This window comes from Vipera berus (genome assembly GCF_964194415.1).
Source record: "Vipera berus genome assembly, chromosome: 8".
Classification (NCBI taxonomy): domain Eukaryota; kingdom Metazoa; phylum Chordata; class Lepidosauria; order Squamata; family Viperidae; genus Vipera; species Vipera berus.
In genome coordinates this window covers 8,959,587-8,978,716 of record NC_138211.1, presented here as the reverse complement: position 1 = coordinate 8,978,716, position 19,130 = coordinate 8,959,587, and the positions used below count along the sequence as shown (strand labels likewise).

At 39.1% G+C, this 19,130-nt stretch overlaps 1 protein-coding gene across 15 annotated transcripts in view; it reads left to right on the top strand.

The window, feature by feature from the left end:
- The window catches only part of ST3GAL4 (ST3 beta-galactoside alpha-2,3-sialyltransferase 4), a 115,778-nt gene that overhangs the window by 76,053 nt on the left and 20,595 nt on the right, over window positions 1-19,130 (top strand). For 9 of the 15 annotated variants that reach the window (XM_081333667.1, XM_081333658.1, XM_081333657.1 and 6 more), the window contains one exon: window positions 14,939-15,017. In XM_081333667.1, the coding sequence (XP_081189793.1) occupies window positions 14,939-15,017 (79 nt within the window). Of the gene's footprint in view, window positions 1-10,495; window positions 10,721-12,925; window positions 13,147-14,013; window positions 15,018-16,075; window positions 16,142-19,130 lie in introns of those variants that run through there. The other 6 variants (XM_081333665.1, XM_081333661.1, XM_081333664.1 and 3 more) reach the window with 6 other exon arrangements.

The window sequence follows — 19,130 nt, the reverse complement described above, 5'->3', positions numbered from 1 at the left end:
TTCTTTGAGAATCAAGATACACCCGATAGACAGTGGCATAATTATTCTTGTTCTGAAGTTGCCCTTTGCGAGATCAGTGGTACCTTTAGGCAAATCAGATATCGTAGCTGCCCTGAACTTTGGCATCCAATTAAGAAAATTGATCAGAAGTAAACAAAGAACAGCCATAAGTAAAATACCCAGCAGTTCGCTACTCTTTCAAAGGCTTCCTGTTTGATTCTGGTTATAATTATTTAGCTTTTTATTAGTTTTTTTTAAATCCCACCTTTATTATTTTTTATAAATAACTCAAGGTACGCACACCTAATGTGTCTTCCTCCTGTTTCCTCCAGAAACTTATGAGGTTGGTTGGGCCGAGAAAGGGCCAGCTAGCTTTTATGCCTAGAACTTAGAATCTCCTAACAATTGACCCCAAATCACTCAACTGGCTTTCATGCCTAAACTGAGACTAGAATTCACTCTCTCCAAGTGATTGATCCAAAGTCAACCAACTGGTTTTCGTGCCCAAGGCAGGACTAGAATTCACCATCTCCTGGTGATTGGCCCAAAGTCACCTAGCCAGCTTACTTACCCAAGGCAGGACTAGAACTCACAGTCTCTTGGTTTCTAGCCTGGTACCTAAATCAGTAGACCAAACTGGGTCTCTTTTTTGACAGGTTTCTTGTCAGACACCATCCGCTGATTTAAGAGAAATATCCAGATGTCTCCTAAGTGAGAGTAGAATTGGAGAAGGCTGTAGCCCCTTAAAGGCAAAGAGGCATCCATGGTGTTTTTCCTTCAGTCTGGAAGCTAAAACTCTCTCAGCATGTGGGAAATTGAACTTTGTAAGCTACCACACGAGAAAAGACTCACACAGGAAAATGATATACTGTACAGTAGCATAATTATTTAATGGAGATTTTGTTCTTAAGTTGCCCCGTGCAAAATCAGTTTTGTCTTTATTCAAACCCGACAGCAGCTTCATTTTTCCGTTCAGCAACCCTGCCAAGTGAGCTTTTTGAAATATTGGAATTTTTAGTTTTGCTCTCATGCGACTTGCTTCCTTCCTTAGTTAAAATAAAAATAAAAATAAATCTTCGTTTTACTTATTTATTGTTGCATCCGGGGGTGGCGGGGAGGGGCGAGGAAGGCAGCTTGGCATTTGGCAGATGTTTTGAGCTTCAGTCAATACCAGCCAGCAATGGGTATTGCCAGGGGATTATGGAAATTGTAATCCAAAACATTTAGAAGGGCCACCAAATTGCTTATCCTTGTTTCACATGCTGTGCTTTGTACACACTAAATTGTGTTGAGTCTTTGCTGTACAAAATATGATTGCTTTGCCTGATTTATAAGACTTAAGAGAGTGGCGAGGTATCTGAAAGCATAACATCTTTTTTATATTTTATAATTCCGATGGAAAGTTCTTCTGGAGGAGAACCAATGCAAGTGGCTTATGAGTGTTTTTCACACTTACGACCGTTGCAGCATCCCCAGGGTCACGTGATCAACATTCAGATGCTTGGCCACTGACTCATATTTATCATGGTTGCAGTGTCCCGGGGATCATGTGATCCTCTTTCGCGACCTCCTGACAAGCAAAGCCAATGGGGAAAATCAGATTCACTTTAAGAACCGTGTTACTAACCTTAACTGCAGTGATTCGGCTAATAACTGTGGCAAGCAAGGTCGTAAAACACCCACTTAATGAATGTCTCACTTTGCAACAGAAATTTTGGGCTCAGCTGTGACCGTAAATCAAGGGTTACCTGTAGTCTCTCTTTCTATCTAAAAGCAACTCCTTTGGAAAGGAGATGACAGAGAGATCATAGATGAAAGCTGCATGCAACTGCGTTTTATTTGTTATCAAAGCAACCATTTTTTCCAAGAACGTGACTAATATTATACATTACTTAATTGAAAGAAAGTCAGAAGGCTGCATTTCCGTTGATGTGGGGCATTAAGCTATCAATGGACAAACTATTGCCGTTCAGCGTTTTGTTCTCAGTGTGAGACATACAATAATATTGAGGTAATTTAGAAGTTATTCAGTGTCGATATGAAATCCATTGTTCAGGAATTACATTAAACGGAGATGCTATTGAATGCTCTTACCATTATTAATACTGAGAAGCTGCCACATGAATTGTGTAAAAGCAGTAGGCCGCTCTTTATGTACAGTGGCAAAGAACAGCTCTTAGCAAAGCGCTAGTTAATTATTGCTAATTTGTGAGTGGCTGGAAGTACAATATTGAGTGCCTCTGGCAGTTGGGTGCAGTCATTTTTTCCCCGCATTTCTAGAAAAACTCGCTGCCTCCATTGCTTATTCATTTTGTTTTTTGAGATCTACCCCGGAGTATTACAGTTTTGAGATTAAAGAAGAAGGCTTGATTTATGCTTTTAGAATCTGTGATCCTGGAAGGGCTACAACTTTAAATATAGGTACAAGGGGTGGATCATCGTTTAGATAGTGGCTGTGACGGCACGGCCGTAAGGCTATCTTCTGTTACAAGAGGATGACAGAGAAGTTTCTCTGTTTAAATTACTGCTAGTAGCTTGAGCCATGTTGGCGCAGTGGTTAGAATGCAGTTCTGCAGGCTACTTCTGCAGAATGCTGGCTGCCAACAGTTCGGCAGTTCGATTCTCACTGATTCAAGCCTTCCATCTTCCCGAGGATGGTAAAATGAGGACCCAGATTGTTGGGGGCAGTTTGCTGACTCTGTAAAGCACTGTGAAGCAGTATATAAGTCTAAGTGCTATTGCTTTCCTTCCTCCCTCCCTCCCTCCCTCCCTCCTTACTTACTTACTTACTTACTTACTTACTTACTTACTTACTTACTTAACTACTTATTCCTGGTTAGAATGTAATATTGCAGGCTGATTTTGCCCAGTTCGATCCTGACTGGCTCAAGGTTGACTCAAACTTCCAACTTTCTGATTAGTAAAATGAGAACCCAGATTGTTGGGGGCAATATGCTGAGTTTGTAAAACCGATTAGAGAGGACTGTAAAGCACAGTGGAGCAGTATATAAGTCTATGTGCTGTTGCTATGGTTAGTCAGATCCAAAATACTTAATTTTGTCTTTATAGCTCACTTGGATTAAAGCAAGTACAAAGATACTTTTCCACTAAAAGTTTTAGATACTGCTGCCATTTGCCCCACTCTCTTTGAATTCCTGTAAGGACGCTGAGCTTGTCGATCAGAAGGTCGGCAGTTTGGCGGGTCGAATCCCGAGTGCCGCGTAACAGAGTGAGCGCCTGTTACTCATCCCAGCTTCTGCCAACCTAGCAGTTTGAAAGCACGTAAAAATGCAAGTAGAAAAATAGGGACAACTACGGTGGGAAGGTAACAGCGTTCCATGCCTTTGGCATCTAGTCATACCGGCCACATGACCACGGAGACGTCCTCGGACAAGCGCTGGCTCTTCGGCTTTGAAACGGAGATGAGCACCGGCCCCTAGAGTCGGAAACGACTAGCACGCATGTGCGGGGGAACCTTTACCTTTAATATATAGGAATGTAATGTAATAGTATGTTATAAAGCTTCAGAATCAAAATGAAATCTAAATTCAAGACAAATTTGCTGCCTTTTTTTTCAAGGTTTACTTACACCTTACATTTATTTGAAGGAGCATTTTATTGATGGATTAAACCATTATACATACATGAATGGAATGTGGGTAACATAAAAATGCTATTTTACATCTTTAGTGCATTACTATTGAGTGTGATACGTAAAACACATATCAGTTAGGGCTTAAGGACGCTTGGGGAGAATTATATTTCATAGTAACAGGCGGGACGTGGCACCAACTTGAAAGATCAGTGTTCACACAGAACATGCAACGTAAATCTGGCATATGACTCCATAGGCTGAGAAAGTAGTTTCTGAACAAATATCAGTGCAATGGGGAAATGAGCCATTGCTATAGAAATGCACAAGCACGCCTTGGATTTTGCTATAGTAAATAAAAAGTATAAATATGAAAATGCCTTGAATTTCCTCTGCTAAACAAAGTGGTTTGTAAGTGAGTGACAGCTGATTGTAAGCAAATCATGGTCGCTGTTGACTCACCTAGTCATTAAGTGAATCCATCTGCCCCCGTTGACTTCGCTTGTTGTGGGCCGGCTGGAAAGTGTGCAAATGACAATCATGGGATCTCGGGATGCTGCAACCGTCATAAACACATACCGGTTGCCAAGTGACTAAATTTTGACCATGTGGCCGAGAGGATACTGTGAAGGCCATAAGTGATAAGTGGTTAGTCACTTTTTTCTGGTGATGTTGTAACTTCAAACCGTCACTAAACCAATAGCTCTGGATCAAGCACACTCTGTATTGCTTATCTCTAGTATCTGCCCTCTTGAAGTTGTCCTTTGGACTCTGCTGGGTGCCCTTGGCCCACAGAGCCGGTGAACAGTCATTCTGTTCGATCAATGTTTCTGTCATTCAAATGAACACCAGGGACTCTGCAGTCAGTTGGGTGTGCAAAACCTCATGTGAACCCACTCAGCCTTCTGATCTGTTTTGGGGACATCTCATGTACCAAAGCCAATCTCAGTAGCTAGGCCAGTGATGGCGAACCTTTTAGAGAGCGAGTGCCCAAACTGCAACCCAAAACCCACTTATGTATTGTCAGGTGCTGGGTGGGTGTGGCCCATTGGGTAGGCATGGCCCATTGGGTGGGCGTGCCTGCGGTGGTAACAGCAGACTCGGTGGGACTAAAAAGTTCAATCAATCAATTCCAACTTTGTGAGTTGGAACCTTTTTTTTTTCACACGGCGGCAGAGGCCTAAAGCAAAAAGGTTTTACAAAACCCAACTGAAGGCCTAGGACTGGGGCAATGGCATGCATGCCCACAGAGAGAACTCTGCATGGCACCTGTGGCACACATGCCATAGGTTCGCCACCATGGAATTAGGGTTAGTGTTACATCACCGTGAACTCATACAGGAAAATGGACATTGCCAACAAACCTGGAGTGCTTGGGTATGGTTAGGAGGGCACTGACTTTTCTAGGCTGCCCTATCTATGTTTCCTGGTAAAATACATGGGAAAATCTCATTGGAGGAAAATTCCACTTAGGCCTAGGCCGAAGGAAGGCAGTTCCAGGATCATGTGTGAATTAGTATTTTGAGTTCTTAGTTGTAGCCAAACAATTTTCTCTTCTGTGGTTATCAGGATTAAAGCTCAGGTCCAAGATGTTGCTACATGCTCCTTGGGTTGTGATGGAATGTAGTAAGGAGGTGGATCCCCGGGAGGGAGGGAATGCATTCTAGAGGAGCAAAAGGCTACTCAGCCCAGTTGTGTGTGTGAGAATGAGGGCGAAGACAGCCTCTCCCTAATAGTTCCCAGAGTGTATCATAGGTGCAGATAATAGAGTCCCCAGCCTGCAAGATTTTTTTTTCTTTAGGTGTGAAACAATAAAGAACTCAGCTTAGAAGAATCACCGTGCGTCATCCATGACTTTGAACCCGACATTGGATATTTCATTGAAAACAGGGATAGAAATGTTTTTAAATAGCAATAAATAAAATAGTAACAGTAAAAAATCTCTCAAAAAGAACCTGAAAAGAAATGTCAGCTGCATAAGACTTACAATGTGTTGCCCATAATCCTAGAGATTTCATACTAACCTCATAAATTGCAGCTGTAATTAATGTGTGCAGGTTTGAGAGTGATAATACTGAACACCTGAAGAAACCTGCCCTCTGTGTTCAAAATCCAGGTTTATCTTTTTATGACATGAACCTCAGTCAACTGAACATTCAAACTGACTGGCACTGATGGTTAACACGGGTTGCTGCCAGCATCCTAGGTATCAATCAGGTACCTCCTTAAAATGTAAGATGGGGGGGAGGGGGGAGAGGAAGGGGGGGAGGGAGAAGGGGGGGAGGGGGGATTTTTTAAGGGAAAAATTGTATGTTAAAACTTTTCAATAAAAAAAAATGTAAGATGTTCCAAGTATCGCAGTTTTTTGTAGCTTTTCTGGAGTTATTGCAGGAAGCTGCAATTTATTGATGTATTATTATTATTATTATTATTATTAATAATAATAATAATATCTATGCCTTTCTCTTTTATTCCCTGTTGCCCATTGTGTCACCTGTTTGTGTTTGCCATACACAAACACATACCCACACCCACATAGGCATGTGTGCTCTTTTCTTGAGTTGCTATTTACTCTTAGCTTTAGTCATATTCTTTTGGGATCATGAATTTCAACTGTAAGCTGATGCTTGCTAAGCCCAGCCCTGAACATGAGTAACATGAACTTGCTGATACCTTTGGTTGAACGTGCTCCAAGTCAACCTCTTGAGTTTGACTTGGCTCTGGTAGATGTCTCTATTTATTGTCGGGGTTTCTGCTGTACATTTTAATAAGAATCATTTGTTTGAGATGGGCAGTTATACGTATTGAATGAATGCATGCATGAATTAGTGAAGGAACACCTTATACCAGGGGTCTTCAAACTTGGCCCTTTTATAACTTGTGGACTTCAACTCCCAGAATTCCGGGAATTGAAGTCCACAAGTCATAAAAAGGCCAAGTTTGAAGACCCCTGCGTTATACTGCATTGGTGTTCACCTGAACATTTTTTTATTTGGATTGCCACCATCTTTTTATTACTCAAAACAAATTAGGCATCCAGGTGTATAATGATCCTAATCTCTTGAGCAGGTTGATGGAAAGCAAGAGTTCATATTTTTAACATCCTTGAGCAATGGATAAATTCCTTGTAAAGGGTCATGCTCCCCCTTTCCTATGTCTGGACTATGTATGTAAGAGAAAGAAAAACTTTCTATAAACATTTTGGGCAATACAAGATACTGTTCTCCCCGAGATCTCTTCATTCAGTAGAGAAAGCCAGCTGGTTGGTGATTTCTCTTTGTTTAAATAGTTTCCCTATCAGCATGTTTAATTTCCTTTAAATTGCTCTAAGGCAGGGGTCTGCAACCTTGACAACTTTTAAGACGTGTGGACTTCAGCTCCCAGCATAGCTGGCTGAGGAACCTAAGGGTGTATTTACACAATCATGGTTACGTCATGACTCTGTGGTGTTTATGCCAAGAAACATTTGGTGTTTCTACCACTTTCCGTTGATGGAATCCTGTCTGCAATTAGCCTAGAATTCAGAATCTCTCCTGGGAATATGAACAATAAAGATTCCCTTAATCTCTGTTCATTTTAGCTAAGAAAACCAGGGCTTCAACTCTGCCTCTAAACTTTTATCTGAAGGGAAAGGGGAAGATAATATTAATTTGATAAACCTGTAAGCTGGAGCATGAATGCTTATCAGTTACAAATAATTTTCAATTATTTTTAGAAGGAGATATATCGTTGTTAGGATTTTTCTGTGATACCTAACAGGCTCATAAAATCATAACAGGTTTTTTCCCCTGGTTGCCTTGACACGGTGCTCAAAATTGCAGTATTTCTACAGTCTTGGCAACTAATCATATTTTTTTAAAATTTTAATGGTAGCATCAGGACCATTCAATGAAGCTGATTGAAAGAAGATTTAGAATAGATTTTTAAAAGCTCATTTTTCACACAGCACGTAATTTAATCTGTGGAATTTGTGAACAGAAGATATGGTGATAACTCCTAATAGAGACAGAAAAAGAGAGAAAGAGATGATAAATAGATGATAGATAGATAGATAGATAGATAGATAGATGATAGATAGATAGATAAATAGATAGATAGATAGATAGATAGATAGATAGATAGATAGATAGATAGATAGATAGATCATGATCTCCTGCTTTCTAACCCAATGTCTTAACCACTAGACCAAACTGTAATTTTAATTATGAATGTTTGGCTATAAAAAGAGATTGGTTATATTCATGAAAGACAGGTCCATCAAGACTCAGTGTTATGGCCAATTTGGAGGCTGCATGCCTTCAGATACCAATTGCAGAAAAGCAGTGATAGAAAGGGATATGTAGCAATAGAAGAATATGTGAGCTTGGCTGCTTGCTTGCAGATGTTTCATTACCAGGCTAGGCAACAGCTGGTCTGGTAACAAAACATCTGCAATCCACCTCATTTTGTCCACTTCATTTTAAGGATTTTTTAAAAATATCTTGGTTGTGTGATGGTTAACTTCTTCAATTTTCTAAATAGTTTTCTGGCAATTCAATTTTATAGTCTTTCTCTCCCCCCCCTTTTTTACTACTTTTAGGGTGTTTTGCTTGCCAAATTGCATGAGCGTTTTTTTTAGCTTGCCTTGGTGTAATCTTTTAATCCACATTTTTCTTCTTCAGCTGTTTATCTGCAGTAAACCATCCATTTTCAATCTTCCACCTGCTGGTTGTGAGCTTAATACAAAATCATGCAGGACATTGCTATTAATTAAGTATGCAAGCTCTAATGCTCGTAGTAGTATTCCAGCAGCAATTAGATTTTATAAGGTCAAATATATACAGTTAGAATTAAGTTGCATCTCCTTGGGGATTCCTCTGAGACTATGCCATCTTGTTTTTGGCTAAAACAAACCTTAGGGGAGTCTCCCAAATTCATCCTACCTTGTTGAATCAGTACAATTAATCCATTAGGAGTCAATTTAGGCAGCAATTTGACCTTGCGGCTCAGTGCTTAAAGTTTCAGACAAACTCTGCCCACAGCCTGGAGTTTGATCCTGACAGGATCAGGGTTGACGCAACCCTCCATCCTTCCGTAGTCAGTAAAATAAGGACTCAGATTGTTGAGGGCAACATGCTGACTCTGTAAACTGCTTAGAGAGGGCTGTAAAGCGCAGTGAAGCGGTATATAAGTCTAAGTGCTATTACCTCTTTTCTGTTTCAGAAATACTTACTTGTAATTTGGGTAAAACTTCACCAGAATGTAAGCTAAGGATCAGGAATCAAGGCATTCAAAGAGAAGGTGCTGCCTTGCATCTTAGCGACTGCACTGTTTTTTAGTTCAATTTTTTATTTTATTCAAAACATTAACACACCAACTCCAAAAAAGAGAGAAAAAAATACAAAAACAAAACATAGCCACGCAAGACTATTCTCCCCCTCCAAAAAGTGCATCAACAAGACAAAAGAAACATATAAATAAGTTTATGTATTAGCTATTGAAATTTTATGCTCTACCATGTACAGTCCCTGTTATGTACTGGGCTTTTTGAGGGAATAACACATGGGTTGCTGGAGCAGCTAACGGCTCTCCAGCAACCCAGACTACAAGTCTCCTGTGCTGCAATTGGCTATCTCCAGGTGGCAATGGTTGATTCAAACCTATTGGCTGCCGCCTAGGGGCTAGACTATATATTGCAGCTGGTTGCAGCCATTTCCCTCAGTACAGTCACAGCACGAAATAAACTATGAGTTACCAGTACTCTGTTCGCGTCTTCATTCCTGCGTCAAAGAACCCGCTATTTAACAGTCCCCAAAGCTTATATTCTGCTAAAACCCATGTGTCCATAACCTTTAACTGGGCAAAACATGGGGCAAAACATTTTCAACCAAGGGGATCTCAAATAGGCTAAGCTACAGAAAGCTGGGCCCTTTAGTCCCATCGGAAAGACATTTTGGAAAATGTTCTTACTTGCGCTAGTTGTCTGTGACTCTTAAAAGCTGTCTTCTCCCCATATAATGTAAACTGTGGTCATGCTACCTTTATAGTGTATTGTTATTTTATGAATGTACAACTTGTGGTTTGGCCTTGGCTAGCAAAGATAACCGAATTGCGATTTTATTAGCGTGTTTTTACACTGGTAATATAATAATAAAATGTGTGGATTCCCGAGTCCTGCATTGGCCTTTTGCTGCATGCCATAGAAGAAAGAAAATGGAGAAACGGTGTAACAGTGGCTTTTTTGAGAGAAGCGGTTCTCTACTTCCTGGAGGCCCAAACAGCATCTAGCAGGCAAACAAGAATGCACTGGAATGGGACAACTGGAGTAGAAAGTGACTATTGAAAAACAAAGATGGATTGAAAAAAATGAAATATGTCATTAATGATTCCATGGTAGCTGCATATTTTGCACAAATGGGAAAGTTGTGGGGGGAGAGGAGGAGGAGAGGAAGTGTTTTGCCAATCTAACAAGGCCTGAACCAATTAAAAGTCTTGTTTTGGAAGTGTTTTCTGATTTTTGCATTTATTTTTAAAATCTGTGTTCAAAGCCTTGCCGGTAGATACTTAAGCGCTATGCTTTAGTTCTCCCTCTTTTCACCTTTGCAGTAGGTAGAAGGCATGATCTAAAGGCGTCTTCCAAAATAAGCAGCAAAGCCATTTTGTTCCGGCAATTCTTTTCTTTTCGGTCCACAAGAGAGAATAGTTGGGGCCCTACTTTCTCTTAGGACTAGTTGAAAGAATTTGGAAAGTCCCACCATCCTTCAGTCCATCCCTCTGTGGAAAGAGGGCCATTTTAACCCTGGAAGATCCCAAGGCCTCTGATCTACAGCTAGGGACCAAGGATTAACAATGCCTTCATAGCTGTATTTCCTTCTCGCTTTGCGTGCCGCAGCATTTTTAAAAAAAAATAAGCTGGGGGGGGGAGGAGTTATTTTTAAAGTTTTGCATTTGGCTCTTAACGCCATTACTCCAGTCCATGTTTTGTTCTTTTGTTGCCTAGAAGTTCGTCTATTCATTTATTTCACTGTTTGCTTTGAGTGCCTCTTTTTTTTTTTTTGCTCTTTCCTTTCCGATCTGTTTTAGCTTATCACTTAACACAGTTCAGTTGAAATGAGTACGGTGGCCTCTTACTCAATTTCAGGAAGCAAGGTAGGTAATGCATTGAAGACTCTGTAATTAAAAAGAGGGTGGCTCTGGTATTTTCAGTTAATAACTTATGCATCTTAATTTGAACCCAAGTCCAGCAGTGCCCCCCCCCCAAATTATCAGACACGCTCATAGCTTAGAACAAGAGAATGTTGTTATAATTATAAGCCATCATATCTTTCCTTTCTTTTTTTTTTCCTCCCTCCCTCCCTCCCTCCTTGTTTTCATTAATTATGAAACTTTAAACAGCTATTACAATCTCAATTTAGTAGATTTATGATGAGGATATATAAACAGAATGGCTTGTCTAAAGCCCAGAGACATGATTATTTGGGAATTTATTGATATTGTTTATTTTCCGGGCTGATAGTCATTCTTAGAAGGAAGGATGGGTGGGTCTAGAAATGAAACGGCTGATTTCTACCAAAGTTGGCTAATGGAGTCAAATTGCTTTGTGTTTTATGAGAAGAAGAATAAGTGCAATCTGTAATTGGGTTCCTGTGGAAAAACAAAGCAGTTAGTGAGTTTCTTAGGTATACTTTTCAAAGATACACAGATTTCCGGCTGCTCCGTATTCTGCTCCGTCAAGTTGTTTATGTTTGCGCTCAAACTTTTTCTGATCTGTCTATGGAACTATTTTGATAGTTGTTGTTCCCCCCCTTTTTCTTACAACACGTTTGCATCACATGCAAAACAAGTTACATTTCGCTCGGCTGTGCGTTGACTGCCTCTTACGCTGTTGATGTTTGCCATGCATATTTGAAGAGGGGGATTTTAAACTATATATGTTTATATATGAAGGTATATGGTATGAGAGAAATGTGATAGAGCAGCATAATAATTTTAGGCTGAACATGTTTGCAGAGCTGAGTGTGAAACGGGTGGAAAACCTGAGGTGCTCAGGTGTGGCTGAATTCAACTCTCTGCTCACTATGAAGTGTTGGGAATTGTAGATCGGAAACATAGGGAGGCATGCCATGCCAAGGATATCTAGCACTGAAGGTCTAAAGTATAAAAGCAGCTGATAAGATGCAGATTGTGTTTTTGTTTCTGTTAGAGGAATCTTCAGAAAATGTCTACAAGGTTTGGTTTGGTTTTGTGGTGTCAAGTTTGCAAGGATAAATAACCAGCTTTTATAAGAAGGCTCCTTTCTCAGGGATTGATGGAGTGATTAAGAGCCATCAAATCAGTGTCACCTCTTAGCATCCACATAGATCGATTTTCTCCACGATCATCTATCCCTAAACCTGGTCTTCCTGCCCTTCATCATCTCCGTAACTCAGTCTAGCCACCTTGCTGATGATAATCACCCTCTTCTTCTCTTTCCTTCTACCTTTCCCAGCATAAAGGCCTTGTCCAGAAAGCTAGGTCTTTGCACGATGTGTCTGAAACAGGGTATTTGTAGTTTGAACATTTGTGCCTCAAGTTCAATCATCCCATTCTCGGGAATAGCCTTCAGGAAATGGTTATCATTTGCCCATATTTTTTTTTTGTACTTGTTTCCTTGACTGTGTGTCATTTTGACCCCGATTGCTCTGTTGGCTGAGTGTCCTCAAGAGGTTTGGTTAGTTTAAAATGGAATTGGACAATTTTCAGTGTAGCATGTTGACAGCATGAGCCTATTGTTGGTTGTGTTGTATAAGCAGGATATGACATACACCTGAAAATGACTGATTGTCCTTGACTTAGAATTAGGACCAGAATTTCTGTTGCAAGGCGGTTGTTAATGAGTCACACCCATTTTACAACCATTTTTTGGATACAGTTGTTAAACGAATAACTATACTTGTTTAGTGAATCCTGTGGTCATTAAAAGAAATCAGACCTCCCCCTTGACTTGTCAGAAGCCAATTGGGAAGGTCACAAATGGTGATCACGAGAGCCTGGGAAGCTGCAACCGTCGTGAATACATGCCAGTTGCCAAGCAATCACATTTTGATCAGTTGACCCTGGGATGTGATGCTGTGACAGTTGTAAGTGCAAGAACTGGTCACTGCGTTTGTCAAGAAGGGGCCAAATACGGGGAAGACCCTAACCTAATCACACTTTCCAGATGGTGTTCTTCAGAGGGATTAAAATTGATATTTTCTGCATTTGGGCATCTAGTTGGACGGGAAATAAATAAATAAAATCAAGGCCAAACTGATTGAACTGGACAGGAGGTTTTGTACTGTTTATCAGAACTGGGGAATGCATTTTTGTCGGCTTTCAATGCACAGCTTGGGAATGTGAGTGAGTTCAGCATAGCTGCGTTCAAGAGTAAACACTGTGAAGTGGGCAGGGAAGCTACGTTTTCTGTTTTGTGAGATGTGCAAGACCAGGATGCTGAAATTCACAGGGAATCAGGAAAGAGGTAAGTTCTGCTCTCTCTCAGAAGAGTTGGAATGCAGGAACTTTATTCATTCCTGGAGAAGACGGCAAAGAAAAAGGTATATTTAACCTCTTTCTTCTCACCCCGATGATTGAAACAAAAGGAAAAAAGTCCCCAAGTATGCAGTCTGCAATGTACACATCTGTCCTTTTGTGGTTTAATTTTTGTGAGCGTGTTCAGTGGTGGCCAAATGTTTCTGGGTTTTTTGGATTATGGTTGAGATCTTCGTTTAAAATTTGTTTATTGGGAAAAATTAGAATGCACTTCTTTGTACGGTTCTTATTTTTTTTTGTCTGCAAAAAGAGAATGTTTTTCAGTGACGTTAGAGGCAAGGGATGGAAGCTAAACTTTTCCCATGGTTAATTGTAGAGAAATAGTATTTTGTTTCTGAAAAAGAGAGAATAGGAAATGTCTTTTGGTTTCTTTGCTGAGTGAATGTGAATATATATATATATATATATGTTTTCTGAGGTTTTCGCGGGTGTTCGTATGTGGATCTTTGGTTATTCGGGTTTTTCCCCGCGTAGAACTAAAGGTGTAGGGGCGACGTTTCGACGGAATCCCATCCGTCATCATCAGGCTAGTGGCTTCTGCTTCCTTCTTCCCTTCTACGCGGGAAAAAACCCAAATAACCAAAGATCCACATATATATATATATGTGTGTGTGTGTGTGTGTGTGTGTGTGTGTGTGTGTGTGTAATTTTTTTTGAATTGCTAACAAAAACAAAAAAAAAATACACAAATAATGAGTTGTCACAGTTGTGACTACAGCTTGTGGATGGCCTTAGGTTAGGCTGATACAGGCAATAAGGTTTGGCCTGTATTTGGGCCTAGCAAGGTATTCTAAAATACTTAACAAATACTTAACACACACACACACACACACACACACACACACACACACACATAAGGTATTCTAAAATACTTAACAAATACTTCACACACACACACACAAATATATATCCATGTATAATAGAGATGACAGACTTTGTCAAATGCAAACTCATGTAGTTGCGTGACCCAAGCTGGAAAGAAATAAATATATATTGGAGTATAGAGAAATAATGTACAAAAAGACCATTAAATGTATTAGCTGACTATTTGTTCATAAATCTTTAGAAATGTTCCTTTTGAGTTCAGTCTTGAACCTAAATGAAACTGAGCAAATATCGATTGGGTTTTACAAGAATATTTACAATTTGTGCATCTATTTACCATTGTTTTCATCCTTAATAAAAACTTGAACATGTTCTGAATACATCGAAATGCTTTTTTATATATTTTTAAAAAAATCCACACATTGCTCTTTATGTTTAACAATTTTCTAAAATTCTTAATCCTAATTTAATTTCTAATTTGTAGTGTTAATTTTCATATGATGTTTTATTTATTGTACACTGCCCGGAGTCTCTCCATGAGGGAGATGAACACTTTAGAAATATGAAATATAAATAAATAATAAATCTATATTTTTTATTATTATACATGTAAATAAATAAATAGATAATAAATTATATTTTTTTATACAAATAAAAAATAAAATAAAGTAAAATAAAAATAAATCTATAATTCTGAGCAAGAGGAAAGGAAGGGAAAATACCTGAAATGTCATTGCAGCAATATACTTTTTCCCTCACAGCTACAAGTTTTTGTCATATTTCCATTTTAACACATTCATTTTATATATTCAATTGCCCCCCACCCCAACTAGAATCTGTAATAGCTTAATCACATGCTGTTGCAAACCATCTGTTGTGTTTTCAGTGACTTACATGGGGAGGATATGTCCCAACTCTTTGCGTTTGTTCCTGTGTGCGATGAAATTTTTAACAAACATCTGCCTTTTCCAGGTAACCCCTGATGTTCGCCATGAGAGCCTCAGTTGCAAGACCTTCCCATATCTGCTGATAAAAATGATCAACAAGTCCCGTAAGTCCGTATTTCCCTCTCTTTTTCTTTGTGCGTGGCATACTGTCTGCTGATCCGAAAATAAAATATTTCAAATTTTGCAGGGGAAAAAGGGGAAATGAAAGATAGTACAGTGGCGGTCTTGAATCTTCAAGAGGAAACCACAAAAACAGTATTTGTGCAACAATTTTTAGAGGCTGGTTTTCCATAAACAATTTATAGTCAATGTTCAATGAAGATGTTGGTCGGTAATTCTGTTTTCAAACCAGGTCCGGAGTCTCTGTGGATACAACAACAAGTCCTTGATTTATGACAACAGATGTGCTCAATATTCCCATTACGTATAAGGCAGTTGTTAAGTGGGTTTTGCCCTAGGAAGTTGTTAAAGAAATAGCTGTAGTTGTGAAGTTAATAACATTGAATTTGCTTGCTGGTGATCATGTGATCCTGAGCGAACGAATCATTAATGCATGCCCCTTGACAAGTGTCCAAATTCTGATCACGTAATCATGGGGATGCTGCAACGGTCATACGTGTGAAAAATGGTCATGTCACTTTTTTTTTCAGTACCTTCGTAGCTTTGAATGGCCACTAAACAAATAAATGGTTATAAATCAAGGACTTCCCGTAATTGTATATTAGCCATTTTATAGCAGTCAGGAAGTTTTTCATGACCATTCATCATTTGTTGTAAAGGTTGCAAAGGTTTATCCTCTAAACTTGTAAGCCGCCCTGAGTCTTCGGAGAAGGGCGGGATATAAATGGAATTAAAATAAAAATAAAATAAATAATAAGAGGTGGGCAGATTATTGGCACCAGGCTGGTCTTTCCTGTTTTAGTCTTTTCAATCGCTTTACCAAATCTGCCCTGACTTTCTGTGATCTCCAGTAAATTCTGTTTATCTAATTATTTCATCCGCTCTTTCAAAGGAAATCTCTTGACTTTTACATAAAGTAGAATAATAATATTGGTGGAGCACCCTTTACACAGTTGCATTTTTAAAAGGCATCTAAAACAAATACGGTAATTGTTTGTTTCTTTTTGAAATCACTGATTTAAACCAAGGTTTTTCTTGGCTTCTTTTATTGTTTGAAGTACACTGTGCACTGGGAGAGGAACGCACTGCACTGCCATTCACCAATTAGGTTAGTGGTTTTCAAGATTTACCACCTTTGTGGAAAATTTGCCAAAGAACCCAGGTGGTGGTTTGGCAAGTTTGGATTATTGAGTTGCACCCAAAGATTGCACAATGAAAAGCAGCTTTTCTTCTCCTTCCCTAAAAAAGAGTTTTCTGAAAGCCAGGGAGGTGATGCCAAGGTCATTTATTGTTTGAATGGTGTCACATGAAATTGCAAAATGAGGCAGAGCTCCAGGTGGCTCAGCTCTGTTCTGTCTGGCATGGCCTCCCTGGGTCCTGATGACTGTCTTGAGTTTAATTTTTGGGGAGAGACAGAAAAGGGAATGCTTAGTTACAAGGACTCAACTTATGACAGCCTAATGACTGCTCAAAATTACAACAGACTAAAAAAAGGGTATTTATGACTTCTGTCTCCCCCTCCCTGCAGTCACATGATCTATCTATCTATCTATCTATCTATCTATCTATCTATCTATCTATCTATCTATCTATCTATCTATCTCTCTATCTCTATCTATCTATCTATCTATCTATCTATCTATCTATCTATCTATCTATCTATCTATCTATCTATCTATATTTTGGGGACTGGCTCATATTTCTGGCTAATTTCAGCATCCTGTGGTTAACACGAGTGTAATCTGCAATGCGTGTTGCCTTTTCCCAGCAGAAAATGGGGGAAAAAGTGAATTGGATTGGCTGGATTCGTTTAATGACCATGTGAATCACATGGCCATTAAATGAATTCAGCATATCAAATTAGTGGGGGTTTTCTTGCCATTTTCGGCTGTACAATGGCAGCAAGCATTGCAAATCACAATCATGTGACCACAGCGACTTTACAACTGCTGTGTAAACGTGACCAAAATCGAGTCTGGTTACGTGCTTCGACTTACAAAATCAACAATGTACAATTTAAATTCCAGGCTCCATTTTGGTGCTAAGTCAAGGCTCCATTTTGGTCATAGGTCAAGAAGCTAAGCAGACTTCACACTGGTTAATATTTGAATGGGAAAGCATCAGAATGTTCCAGGATTAGACTGGGAAGTCAAATAAATAAACACAAGTCTCAGAAGAAGCCGTGACAAGCCACTTATTTTCATATTTCTTAGCTGCTCATATCTCTGAGAGAGGAGCTTTTAATATTTGTTGTCAAGAAACTATATCTATATATAGCAGTCAAGGAGTTGTATTTGTGTCAAATATCATATCAACCGAAGTTTACTAAAACGTATTCAGATAGATAAGTTTACTTCTTAGCTGATTAATTACCCTCTTGTGACCTTTGTTTCAGCATCTCAAATTATCAGATTTATTTGCTCTATGGCATCTTTTTTGTTTTCTTCTGGGTTATTGTGATAGGATCAAGTAATATACCTTATGTTCCTTTGTAGAGAATCTGAAAAGAAGTAAAAAAAACAAATCTGTTCTTAAAAATATCTACTTGACTGTTTAAGTTCAAAAGGAACTTAAACTTATGTGAGGTGCAGTACCCAAATTTGGATTCTTTCAAAGATCATGGGAGAATTTGCAGTAAATTTTTCATAGGCATTGCCATGTTGGGTTGGATCCCTGGACCTCATCTAGTCCATAGTGATCAGTTTCACAGTAAGCCCATCAGTTTCCCAACAGATGGCCTTGTTAGGAAGTCACATTCATCAGGACTAATAGCCATTGATCCTCAAATCTTCTATACCAGGGGTTTTCAAATTTGGCCCTTTTATGACTTGTGGACTTCAACTCCCAGAATTCCTCAGCCAGGTTCTATACATTGGTCCAATGTTCCTTTTTTTCTTCTTCTGAAAGCAGTCTAGGTATTAGCTAGCATCACATCATACAGTAGCAAATTCTCAAGTTAAATTACATATTGCGTAAAATGATATCTCCTTTTGATTGTTCTGATGCTTCCAAGATTCAATTGTATGAGTGGTTCTAATGTCTGTGAAGACTCTCAAGTCAGATCATGATTGCCCTGAAGGTGCTTTTCAAAAGACAACTGGACTTTCTTTGTTTTTTCCCCTAAAAACGTATCACTTCTCATCTATGAAGCTTCTTCAGTTCTGCTTAGTTGGATGACAAGTGTAACGTTTTCAAGGAAGAAAACCAAGAAAATCCAGTTGCCTTTTGGAAAGCTCCTTTGCGAGAAGGATTGTAGTATTTTAGTAAGGGGAAAACATCTTCTGCTTGTTCACTTTATCCATACTATGCTTAATTTTGTACGGTACATCTCAATCATGTCCTCATTCTAGACTAAAAAAGCCTCACTTCTCTGGCCCTTTGATCATCTCAGTTGTCCTTCTCTGAACCGTCTCTTCTTCCACTATCTCCTTTTTGAATGCGATCTTCCAAAAATTCCTTAAAAGCAGACTCTTGCGGGTAATTCACCAGCCTTGACTGCTGTAATAATATTAAGTTCAGCAAGTGTTATATCATTCTTTTTCTTTCTTTTCTTTCCTGAACAGCTGGAGTTCTTTTATTGCTTGTGTTGTTAAGATCTGTGGAAAAATCATATTTATTTCCTTGCTAAATGCTAAGAGAAACAAATAGTGTGTGTGTGTGTGTGGGGGAAGCATTTAAAAACAACAGAAGACATTTTGTTTGCTAAAGGAGGTAACTTGGAATATTTGAGAGCTGATATTGGGGATTAGAAATAAAAGGCTTGGATAAAAATATGTACTTAATTGATGAAAAGGTACGGTAAATAGTTTCTATAATCGCTAGATTATCCTACTTATTAATGGAGGAAGAACACTCTAGTAGTGTTCACAGCAGATCTAGATCACAAACCATCACAACTAATAGCCAAATTTCAAGTAACACATTTTGTACTATATTGATAAGTCATCAGAAAGTAAGAACAATGGATTAGCCAGCTCCTTAATCAATTGTTGAAAATCAAATGTGCTAGCAGTACTTAATACAGGTAGCCCTCGACTTACAACCTTTTGTTGAGTAACCGTGCAAGCTTAAAACGGCGCTGGAAAATGTGACTTATG